Raw genomic sequence first — 12,391 nt, forward strand, 5'->3', positions numbered from 1 at the left:
GAATGGGGTCATTCATCAGTATCCATTCTTTAATTTTATTAGTTAATGTGCCAGCGTTTGGTGTAGGGACTGTGTGTAGGCCTTCCATTTTGTTAATGGTTAGCCTTGCTGCCACCTTCCTTTTAGCTTGCAGTAAGTACAGAATAGTTAAATATTCTTGACTTGTCTTAGTCTTTCAGCTGCCATGAAGTATGTAAGCAATAAAATAAATGTAACTGTTAGATTTTCTCTTCCACACGCCCTTTAGTGGGTGTTTCATTAGACGACTGTTTTGTGCTCTAGTACTGTCTAATCTGGTCACAGTAGCTTTCATATTCTCTTTTTGGCTGCGCCAGGTGGCATGAAGTATCTTAACTCCCTGACCAGGGATTGAACCCATGCCCCCTGCATTGGAAGCATAGGGTCCTAACCACTGGACCTTCAGGGAATTCCCGTTTTTATATTCTTAGAGAAAAATGCCAATTAATTGAATTAAATTCTGTCACTATTACAGTCAAATTATCAAAGAAGAAAATAGCATAATAAATGGGATCCGCTTTGAAAACTTCGAAATCCTTGCCTAAAGAGAAGCAGCGGAAGTAAATGCCTTTTTAATATGGTATTTTACTGAGAAGCTTGACCAGTGTATATTGATTTTGCACTTTCCATGGTAATGTTGTGTCATTTATTTAGATATTCTTGGAACAGAAGATGTTGTTGTGGAAGTGACTGCCGATGATGCTGTGAGGTTTTATCCCTGGACCATCGATAATAAATACTACTCAGCAGATATCAATCTGTGTGTGGTGCCAAACAAATTTCTAGTCACCGCAGAGATTGCAGAGTCTGTCCAAGCATTTGTGGTTTACTTTGACAGCACACAAGTAAGATTTTGTTTTCCTTGGACCTTGAACAAAAAATTATTTTGTGCTTTTTCTTTCTCCTTTGCATTTTCTGTGAGTTCTCTTAATGTCTCTTTTTCTGTTTTTGTTCGTATATTTTTTATCCCTCTAGAAATCTGGTCTTGATAGTGTTGCCTCCTGGCTTCCTCTGGCGGAGTCATGGTTACCTGAGGTGATGATCTTGGTTTGCGATAGAGTATCTGAGAACGGTAAGGCACAGCAGTAGGTGGCACGTATGTTTGCCATTCCTTGGTAAACAAAACATTGGTTTCCTTAGCTCAGAGCAGTATGTCTTGTATGAACAGTATGTCTTGTATGATTTTACTACCTTACAAAAATATCTTCAGCTTTTTCTCTTGCAGTATTTAATTTTTTAAGAATGGACACTTGGGGTTTGAAAAGTCATCTTTTTATTAATTTATTTTGGATGCCTTTAGAATAACGTTGACATTAAAGATCAACACTTTGTGGAGAGTGTTGCAGCAATATTCATGTTTTATTTTATTTTTTTGTTTATGAAGAATCTTTTACGTGTTATTTTAGGTGTAAATCGACAGAAAGCTCAAGAGTGGTGTATCAAACATGGCTTTGAATTGGTAGAACTTAGTCCGGAAGAGTTGCCTGAGGAAGATGGTAAGTATTTTTATGTCTGGAGATAACATAAATTTTGTATTAAGAGATGAGAGATTATTTTAATTCAAGGAAGAAGAATCAAAGTGATATTCAAAACACATTATTTTTCCCTAGCTTTTTGAAAAGATTTATGCAGAATCCATTGATGCAGTCTGACTGTTAATCGAATAATCCATTTATTTGGTTTTACCACCCACTTTAGGACGTTTGACATGTTTGTTTTCTTATGGATGGAGATTTCTACCTTAAATCTCAGTCATTTCCCCAATCTCGTATCCTTTCTTTGCTGCCAAAAAAAGAGGGTTTGGCCTAATTCATAAACAGTTACAAAGTTTATGTCTCTTATTTTGAATTTCTAGTAACCTGAGGCTGAATTCCTAGGGGGCATGTCAGTACTATTTGTACGTCTTTTGGACATTTGAAACCACAAATAGACACAGAATGTCCCCCTGCCCCTGGGGGGTGGTAACTCTGTACTTACCTTCCTTCTGCTTTATTTTGGACCTTCTATTTCTTTCCCCTCTTTTTTCCCCTTCCCCCATTCTTCTCATATTTTTCCTTCCAAGTACAACTGTGCTAGCTACTGTGGAGTCTACCAAGATAAGACACTTTTGGCCTCCAAAACCTTATAATCTGGTACAAGAGATGAAACTTGTATACAAATTACTGAATACACGGAACTTCCTAAGTATTATAAAAAATATAAATCATGGTGCTGTGGTGTTTCAGAGATCAAAGAAAGAGGTTATTTCACTTCATAAGTTCAAAGAATGCGTTGGCACTGTGAACTCCCACTTGTAAGCTGCTCCATGGGAAAGAAATAGAGAAGGTACTGGATTTAGAGCTAGAGGGCTGGTGGGGAGATGCTAGTTGTTGCAAAAGACATTCTAAGTAGGGCAGCCAACTTGAATTAAAGTGCATAGAGAGGCTAAAAGTAATCATTATGTGAAACCTTTTTTTTTTTTTTAAGAAATTAAGAAACACTTTTCTATATTCTGACTTAGAATTTTTTCCAAAGTGTTGTTACCTTCAGGAATAAAGCCCCACCAGAGAAAAAGAGGACAAAAATGAAATAAAAAGGCTGATTTTTCTCCCTGTACATTTTTTAGAATATTGAAAATTAGTAAGTATAATTTCTCTTCCATGTTTTTCTAGAATTCTTGAAACTTGTGCCCTGTTTTACACGCTAGCATGCGTGTGATTGCTCATTTCTGGCACAAGAGCGTTCTCTTTTTCCTATTGTCCTTGAGAATCAACATTTGAGTCATTTTCTTTATCTGTTTTCATTTTGGAATCTCTGCTCCTCTATCTTGCTATGCTGCTGCCTTACCCCTTGTCTGGATAATGTTCCTTTTTTAAAAAACATTTATTCATTTTTAATTAGAGGATAATTGCTTTACAGTATTGTGTTGGTTTCTGCTATGTGTGTGTGCGTGCGTAGTCGCTTAGTCGTGTCCAGCTCTTTGCGACCCCATGTAGCCTGCCAGGCTCCCCTGTCCATGGGCATTCTCCAGGCAAGAATACTGCAGTGGTTTGCCATGCCCTCCTCCAGGAGATCTTTCCAACCCAGGTACCGAACCCAGGTCTCCCTCATTGCAGGTGGATTCTTTACCATCTGAGCCACCAGTGAAGCCTGGTTTCTGCTATACATCAACATAAATTAACCATAGTGAATAATGTTCTTGTATTCAGCATAATCTTTTTTTAAATTATTCAATTTTGTTCCTTTATTATGATTTTGTGTCTTGTATACAGACTTTTTTTTTTTTATGGTTGTGCCACGCAGCTTGCAGGATCTTAGTTCCCTGCTGCTGCTGCTGCTAAGTCGCTTCAGTCGTGTCCGACCCTGTGCAACCCCATAGATGGCAGCCCACCAGGCTCCCCCATCCCTGGAGTGGGTTGCCATTTCCTTCTCCAGTGCATGAAAGTGAAAAGTGAAAGTGAAGTCACTCAGTCATGTCTGACTCCCAGCGACCCCATGGACTGCAGCCTACCAGGCTCCTCCATCCATGGGATTCTCCAGGCAAGAGCATTGGGGTGGGGTGCCATTGCCTTCTCCCTTAGTTCCCTGACCAGGGATCGAACCCTGGCCTGTGGCAGTGAGAACGTGGGGTCCTAACCACTGGAGTGCCAGGGAATTCCCTAACTGAGCTTAAAAGTAGATTTCAACATATTGTCTTTAGGTAAATTAACTAAAACCTTCCTAGAATGTTTCAGTGCCAATTGTTTGCATATACCCTCATTTATTGGCATGTATTATTACATATACTCTCATTGTTTATTAGCATGTATTGTTCCCATGTATCTTCATTGTTTTTTCCCATGTATCCTCATCCCATATACCCTCATCATTTCCCACATATACCCTCTCGTTTATTGGCATGTATTATTCAAACATCAATATGAGACTTTATCTTTATTTATATTAAATTAATCTTATTGATTCTAATTCTTTATTTCTGCTCATATTTTTGGCTCCTGGTTATATATCATCTAAAGTATTAGTTATCCTTTCAAGACTTGAATCACTGACAGTTAAGATAAACATAGCTTTTTTTAAACACTGATGATGATAAACTTGTCTTTGTTGAGTATTTCCGGTTTAATCCTTCCTATATTTCTGTTAGGTTGGTAGGATGGTATTTAAAAGCCTCTTGTCTTTCAGGCACTATGTTAGTTTAAGTAGTGAGAATAATGAATTCAGTAAGACATGACTCCTGCCTTCAAGGAGTTTCCAGTTTAGAGGCAAAGGTTACACCAGTGAATCATCAGTTCCAGTGCATCTGTTCCATGGGAAAGGTACACAGAGTGATGTCATCCCCACTTTTCTTTGAGAATAGCATGAGTGATTTGCCCTTAATCAAATAGCTAATAAGTTACAGAGCCTGGCTTCACATTCAGATCTTATGACTTCTACTTCTGTGCTGTTCCCCGTTAAACCACCCAGGACTGGGCCAGGCCACTAGAGACAGGTTCTGTACGGACTGTGCTCTGTAAACTCTTAAAAAACTTTTTAAACCACATGAAAACTTTTAGATTCTGCTGCTATTTTCCACATGAGTATTGTAAGACTCAGCTGAAGGATTTTCATTTTCATTTCCTTTGTGCACACTCATATCTACATTGTAGATAAGAATACTGCCTTAGTATTGATACGCTGAGTAGGATTACTGCCCTGTTATTTTTAGTGTCAAATTCCAGAAGCAAGATAGTACCAATACTGAACTAATTAAACTAAGTTGTCAATGTTTGTGGTTTTTTCTTTCTTTTTTTAAATGACCCCTTGCCTTATGGTTATAGTAATTTCACTTCTCACTCTTAAGCTATTTCTCATCAAGAAATTGTTATCTAGATATCTAGTATAAACAGTAATTATCACTGTATTGTTCCCAATGAGGAAAGTTGGGGCATTTACTGGATTTTATGCCATATCAAGAGGACCTTTCCTGCCCTTGGGAAACTCATTGTTTATGAATAGCCAAGTTTGGTATTTCTAGTACAGTCCCAGGATTGTGTAGCCAAGTTTGGTATTTCTAGTACAATCCCAGGATTGTGTAATTGATGGAAACTAACATTTTCAGAGGAATATAAGTGGATTCCATTGGTGAGGTAATGAGGTTGACTTTACTATATAAACCTTCATACTGTGTGTTTATTTAATTTAGTTTCTAGAATATATTTTAATTAAAGTCATGGCTCAGACAGTAAGGAATCTACCTGCAGTGCAGAAGACCCAGGTTTGAGCCCTGGGTTGGGAAGATCCCCTGGAGAAGGAAATGGCAACCCACTCCAGTATTCTTGCCTGGAGAATCCCATGGACAGGGGCTACAGTCCATGGGGTAACAAAGAGTCAGACACAACTGAGCAACTACACTTTTCGTAGTTGATTTACAATGTTGTATTAATTTATGCTGTACAACAGAGTGATTCAGTTGTGTGTGTATATGTATGTGTTGTGCTTAGTTGCTCAGTTGTGTCTGACCCTTTGCGACCCCATGGACTATAGCCTGCCAGCTCCTCTGTCCATAGGGATTCTCCAGACAGGAATACTAGAGTGGTTTGCCATGCCCTCCTCGAGGGGATCTTTCCAACCCAGGGATCAAACCCAGGTCTCCCAGATTGCAAGTGGATTCTTTACTGTCTGAGCCACCAGGGAAGCCCAAGAATACTAGAGTGGGTAGCCTGTCCCTTCTCCAGGGGAACTTCACAACCCATTAATTGAACCCAGGGTCTCTTGCATTGCAGGCAGATTCTTTACCAGCTGAGCTACCAGGGAAGGGGGTGTGTGTGTGGGTGTGGGTGTGTGTGTGTGTATAAAAGAATATATATAAGTATATATATGTATATTCTTTTTTATATTATTTTCCATCATGGTGGAAAATATCTCAGGATATTGAATATAGTCCCCTGTGCTATACAGTAGGACTTTGTGGTTTATTCATTCTCTATGTGATGGTTTGCTTCTGCTAACCCCAGCCTCCCACTCCGTCTCTTCCCCCACCCCCACCCCCTTGGCAACCACAAGTCTGTTTTTGTTATGTAGATAGGTTGACTTGTGTCATATTTTAGATTCCACATAAAAGTGATATTATATGGTATTTGTCTTTTTCTGTCTGACTGACTTTGCTTAGAACGGTAATCTTTGGGTCCATCCATGTTGCTGCAAATGGCGTTCTTTCCTTCTCTTTGGTGGCTGAGTAATATTCCATTGTGTATACAGACCACATCTTCTTTACCCATTCATCTCTCTGTGGACATTTACTTTGTTTCTTTGTCTTTGCAATTGTATATAGTGCTGCTGTGAACATAGGTTTGCATGTATCTTTTTGAATTATAGTTTTGTCTAGAGTATATGCCCAGGAGTGGGATTGATGGATCATAAGATGAGTCTATTTTTAGTTTTTGGAGGAGTCTTCATTCGTTTTTCACAGTGGCTATACCAATTTGCATTCCCAGCAACAGTGGAGGAGGGTTCACTTCTCTCCACACCCTCTAATAGCAGTAATTGCTATTTGAAGACTTTTTAATGATGGCCATTCTGATTTGTGTGAGGTACTACTTCGTTGTAGTTTTGATTTGCATTTCTCTAATAATTAATGACGTTGAGGATCTTTTCATGTGCCTGTTAGCTATCTGTATGTTTTCTTTGGAGAAAAGTCTGTTTAGGTCTTCTGCCTGTTTTTTGATTGGGTTTTTGTTTTTTTGTTGCTGTTGAGTTGTATGAACTGTGTATGTATTTTGGAAATGAAGCCCTTGTCAGTTACATCATATGCAAATATTTTCTCCCATTCTGTAGGTTGTCTTTTTGTTTTGTTTCCTTTGCTTTGGAAAAGCTTATAAGTTTAATTAGGTCCCATTTGTTTATTTTTGCTTTTATTTCTATTGCCTTGGGAGACTGACCTAAGAAAACATAGGTTTTATGTCAGAGATTTATGACATAAAATGATTTATCTCAGAGAATGTTTTGCCTATGGTCTCTTCTAGGAGTTTTATGGGGTCTTGTCTTATATTTAGGTCTTTAAGCCATTTTGAATTTATTTTTGTGTATGGTGAGAGGGTATATTTTAGCTTTATTGTTTTACGTGTGGCTGTCCAACTTTCCCAGCACCACTTGCTGAAGAGACTGTCTTTCCCCATTGTATATTCTTGCTTCTCTTGTTGAAGGTTAATTGACCATAGGTGTGTGGGTTTATTTCTGGTCTCTGTTCTGTTCCACTGACGCATATTTCTGTTTCTGTGCCAATACATGCTGTTCTATATGCTTCTAAATTGTGGTGGGAAGTATCTCAGGATACTGAGTTTAGTTTCCTGTGCTGTACAGAGGGGCCTTGATGTTTTCCATTCTGTGTGCAGTGGTTTGCTTCCACTGACCCCAGCCTCCCACTGCACCCCTCCTCCCACCCCGCTGGCAGCCACAGGTCTGTTTTCTGTGTTTTTGTTTTGTAGATACGTTATGCCTCCTGCTTCGTTCTTTGCCTTAAGGGTTGCTTCTGCAATCCTGGTCTTTTATGGTTTCATATACATTTTGGGATTATTCTGGTTCTGTGAAAAATGACATGGGTAATTTAATAGGAATTGCATTAAACTTGTAGGTTGCTTTGGGTAGTATGGCCTTTGTTTTGGGGTATGGTTGCTGTATAATATTGTGTTAATTTCTGCTGTACAATGGAGTGAATCAGCTCTATGTATCAGCTATATATCTTCTTCCTCTTGGACCTCTCTTCCACCCCCACCTTTCCCCATTCCATCTGGATCATCAGAGAACACTGAGCTGAACTCCCACTAGCTTTCTCTTTTACACATGGCAGTGCTCAGTCTCCCAATGTAGTATGGATATTTTAGCAATATTAAATCTTCCAATCCAAGAGCGTGGGACATCTTTCCATTTCTTCGAATCATCATTAAAGAACATTTAAAAAGGAAGTGTGTGTATCACACAGAACCCTCCCAGACCTCAAATAATACAACATGCTAAGCAAAGTAAGTCATAAAGAGAAAGACAAATATCATATATCTCTTATATGTGGAATCTGAAATACAATACAAATCAATACGGGTCCATCGTGTTGCTACAAATGGCATTATTTCATTCCTTTTGTTGGCAGAGTAATACTCCATTGTGTATGTAGGCCACATCTTCTTTACCCATTCTTCTGTCTATGGATATTTAGGTTGCATCTTTAATTTCCTTTATTAATATTTTGTAGTTTCTAGCATATAAGTACGTCTTTTACCTCCTTGGTGAGATTTATTCCTAAGTAATTTTTTGGATGCGATTTTAAATGGGATGGTTTGTTTACATTCCCTTTCTCATCTTTCACTGTTAGTGTAAAGAAATGCAACTAACTTCTGTATGTTAATCTTGTATCTCGCTAAGTTGCTGAATTTGTTTATCAATTCTAGTCATTTTTGTGTGGAGTCTTTAGGATCTTCTGCTATGATAGCATGTCATCTACAAATAATGACATTTTCACCTCTTCCATTGTAATCTGATACCTTTTGTTTCTTGTCTGGTTGCTGTGGCTAGAACTTCCAATACTGTGTTGAATAGAAATGATGATAGTGGGCCTCCTTGTTCTGGATTTTAGAGAGAAGGCTATCAACCTTTCACTGTTGAGTATTATATTGACTGTGGGTTTGTCATAAATAACTTTTATAATATTGAAATATGTTCCTTTTATACCCACTTTGGTAAGAGTTTTTTATCATGAATGGGTGTTATATTTGGTTAGGTGGTTTTTCTGCATCTATCGAGATGATCATGCGGTTTTTATCTTTTGTTGAGATGGTGTATCACATTGACTGATTTGCATATGTTGAGCCATCCTTGTGAACTTAGGATGAATCCTACTTGGCCATGGTATATGATCTTTTTTATGTGTTGTTGGGTTCAGTTCAGTTCGGTCACTCGGTCATGTCCGACTCTTTGTGACCTGATGAACCACAGCACGCCAGGCCTCCCTGTCCATCACCAACTCCCAGAGTCTACCCAAACCTGTGTACATTGAGTCGGTGATGCCATCCAACCATCTTATCCTCTGTCGTTCCCTTCTCCTCCTGCCCTCAATCTTTCCCAGCATCAGGGTCTTTTCCAGTGGGTCAGCTCTTTGCATCAGGTGGCCAAAGTATTGGAGTTTCAGCTTCAACATCAGTCCTTCCAATGAACACCCAGGACTGATCTCCTTTAGGATGGACTGGTTGGATCTCCTTGCAGTCCAAGGACTCTCAAGAGTCTTCTCCAACACCACAGTTCAAAAGCATCAATTCTTCGACACTCAGCTTTCTTTATAGTCCAACTCTCACATCCATACATGACTACTGGAAAAACCATAGCCTTGATTAGATGGACCTTTGCTGACAAAGTAATGTCTCTGCTTTTTAATATGCTGTCTAGATTGGTCATAACTTTTCCTTTCAAGGAGTAAGCGTTTTTTAATTTCATGGCTGCAGTCACCATCTGCAGTGATTTTGGAGTCCAGAAAAATAAAGTCAGCCACTGTTTCCCCATATATTTGCCAGGAAGTGATGTTGGATTCAGTTTGCTAATATTTTTTGAAAATTTTTACGTCTGTGTTCATCAGAGATTATTATTGTTGTTCAGTCGCTAAGTTGTGTTTGACTGTTTGTGACCCCATGAACTGCAGCATGCCAGGCTTCCCTGTCCTTCAGTACCTCCCAGAGTTTACTTCAACTCAGGTCCGTTGAGTTGGTAATGCCGTCCAACCATCTCATCCCTTGTTGCCCTCTTCTCCTCTTGCCCTCAATCTTTCCCAGCATCAGAGTCTTTTCCAGTAAGTAGTCTCTTCACATCAGGTGGCCAAAGTATTAGAGCTTCAGTATCAGTCCTTCCAGTGAATATTCAGGGTTAATTTCCTTTAGGATTGATTGACTAGTTTGATCTCTTTGCTGTCCATGGGAATCTCAAGAGTCTTTTCCAGCACCACAGGTCAAAACCATCAGTCCTTAAGCTCTCCCACCTTCTTTATGGTCCAGCTCTCACATCTGTATGTGATTACTGAAAAAACCATAGCTTTGACTATATGGACCTTTCTCAGCAAAGTGATGTCTCTGCTTTTTAATATACTGTCTAGGTTTGTCATAGCTTTTCTTCCAAGGAGCAACCAACCGTCTTCATTTCATGGCTGCAGTCACCGTCCACAGTGATTTTGGAATCAGAGATAGTAAAATCTGTCACTGTTTCCACTTTTGCCCCTTCTATTTGCCTTGAGGTGATGGGACCAGGTGCCATAATCTTAGTTTTTTGAATGTTGAGTTTTAAGCTATCTTTTTCACTCTCCTCTTTCACCTTCATCACAAGGCTCCTTGGTTCCTCTTCACTTCTCCCCTTAGAATGGTATCATCTGCATATCTGAGGTTGTTGATATTTTTCCTGGCAATCTTGATTCCACCTTGTGACTGATCCAGCCCGGCATTTCGCATGATATACTCTGCATATAAGTTAAATAATCAAGATGACAATATACAGCCTTGACGTACTTCTTTCCCAATTTTGATCTAGTCCATTGTTCCATGTCTGGTTCTAATTATTGCTTCTTGACCTGCATACAGGTTTCTCAGGAGGCAGGTAGGGTGTTCTGGTATTCCCATCTAAGAGTTTTCCAGTTTGTCATGATCCACACAGTCAAAAGCTTTAGTATAGTCAATGAAGCAAAAGTAGATGTTTTTCTGGAATTCCCTTGCTTTATCTGTGATCCAGCAGATGTTGGCAATTTGTTCTCTGTTTCCTCTGCCTTTTCTAAATCTAGCTTGTACATATGGAAGATCTTGGTTCACGTCCTGCTGAAGCCTAGCTTGAAGGATTTTGAGCATTCTTGCCAGCATGTGAAATGAGTACAGTTGGGCGATAGTTTCAACGTTATTTGGCATTGTCCTTTTGAATTGGAATGAAAACTGACCTTTTCCAGTCCTGTGGCCATTGCTGAGTTTTCCAAATTTGCTGGCATATTGAGTACAGCACTTTATCAGCATCATCTTTTAGAATTTGAAATAGCTCAGTTAGAATTCTGTAACCTCCACTAGCTTTGTTTGTAGTAATGCTTCGTAAGGCCCACTTGACTTCACACTCCAGGATGTCTGACTCTGGGTAAATGAACATATCATTGTGGTTACCCGAGTCATTAAGATCTTTTTTGTGTAGTTCTTCTGTGTATTTTTGCCACCTCTTCTTAATCTCTTCTGTTTCTGTTAAGTCTTTGCCATTTTTGTCCTTTATTGTGCTCATCTTTGCATAAAATGTTCCCTTGGTAGCTCTCGTCTTTCCCATTCTGTTGCTTTCCTCTATTTCTTCACATTATTCACTTAAGAAGGCTTTCTTACCTCTCCTAGCTATTCTCTGGAACTCGGCATTCAGTTGGGTATATTGTTCCCTTTCTCCTTTGCCTTTCACTTCTGTTCTTTTCTCAGCTATTTGTAAGGTCTCATCAGACAACCATTTTGCCTTTTTGCATTTCTTTTCCTTGGAAATGGTTTGATCACTTCCTCCTGTACAGTGTTACAAACCTCTGTCCATAGTTCTTGAGGCATTCTGTCTACCAGATCTAATCCCTTGAATCTATTTGTCACCTCCACAGCAAAATCATAAGGAATTTGATTTAGGTCATACCTGAATGGCCTAATGGTTTTCCCTACTGTCTTCATTTTAAGCCTGAATTTTGCAATAAGTTGCTGATGATCTAAGCCACAGTCAGCCCCTGATCTTCTTTTTGCTGACTGTATAGAGCTTCTCCATCTTAGGCTACAAAGATTATAATCAGTCTCATTTCGCTATTGACTATCTGGTGATGTCCATTTGTAGAGTCATCTGTTGTGTTGTTGGAAGAGGGTGTTTGCTATGACCAGTGCATTCTCTTGGGAAAACTGTGTATCAGCCTTTGCCCTGCTTCATTTTGTACTTCGTAATATCATCAAAGATACTGGCCTGTAATTTTCTTTTTTGGCGGTGTCTTTGTTTAGCTTGGCATCAGGGTGACGGTGGCTTCATAGTGTGTCTTTGGTAGCGTTCCCTTCTCTTCAGTCTTTTGGAAGAGTTTGAGAAGGATAAAAGCTCTTTGTATATTTGGTAGAATTCGCCTGTGGAGCCACCTGGACCTGGACCTGGACTTGCATCTGTAGGGAGTTTTTTGTTTTTTCAACTACAGATTCTCTTTCACTACCAGTGACCCATCTTTTCAAATTACCATCTTCTTGATTCAGTTTTAATGGGATGTATTTTTCTGGAAACTTGTTCATTTCTTCTCCGTTGTTGAATTTGTTGCCATAAAATTGTTCATAGTATTTCTCTTATGGTTTTCATGTTTGAGTTCCACGTAAGTGAAAAAATGTCAATCATATTTTCACACGTGACTCTACTTAAACGT

At 39.1% G+C, this 12,391-nt stretch overlaps 1 protein-coding gene across 3 annotated transcripts in view; it reads left to right on the plus strand.

Annotated features, from left to right (window-relative positions):
• The window catches only part of AAGAB (alpha and gamma adaptin binding protein), a 71,218-nt gene that overhangs the window by 20,180 nt on the left and 38,647 nt on the right, over positions 1 to 12,391 (plus strand). For all 3 annotated transcript variants that reach the window (XM_068964884.1, XM_068964886.1, XM_068964885.1), the window contains exons 2-4: positions 673 to 863; positions 994 to 1,090; positions 1,425 to 1,514. In XM_068964884.1, the coding sequence (XP_068820985.1) occupies positions 673 to 863; positions 994 to 1,090; positions 1,425 to 1,514 (378 nt within the window). The remainder of the gene's footprint in view (positions 1 to 672; positions 864 to 993; positions 1,091 to 1,424; positions 1,515 to 12,391) is intronic.

This window comes from Capricornis sumatraensis, chromosome 2 (assembly GCF_032405125.1).
Source record: "Capricornis sumatraensis isolate serow.1 chromosome 2, serow.2, whole genome shotgun sequence".
NCBI lineage: Eukaryota > Metazoa > Chordata > Mammalia > Artiodactyla > Bovidae > Capricornis > Capricornis sumatraensis.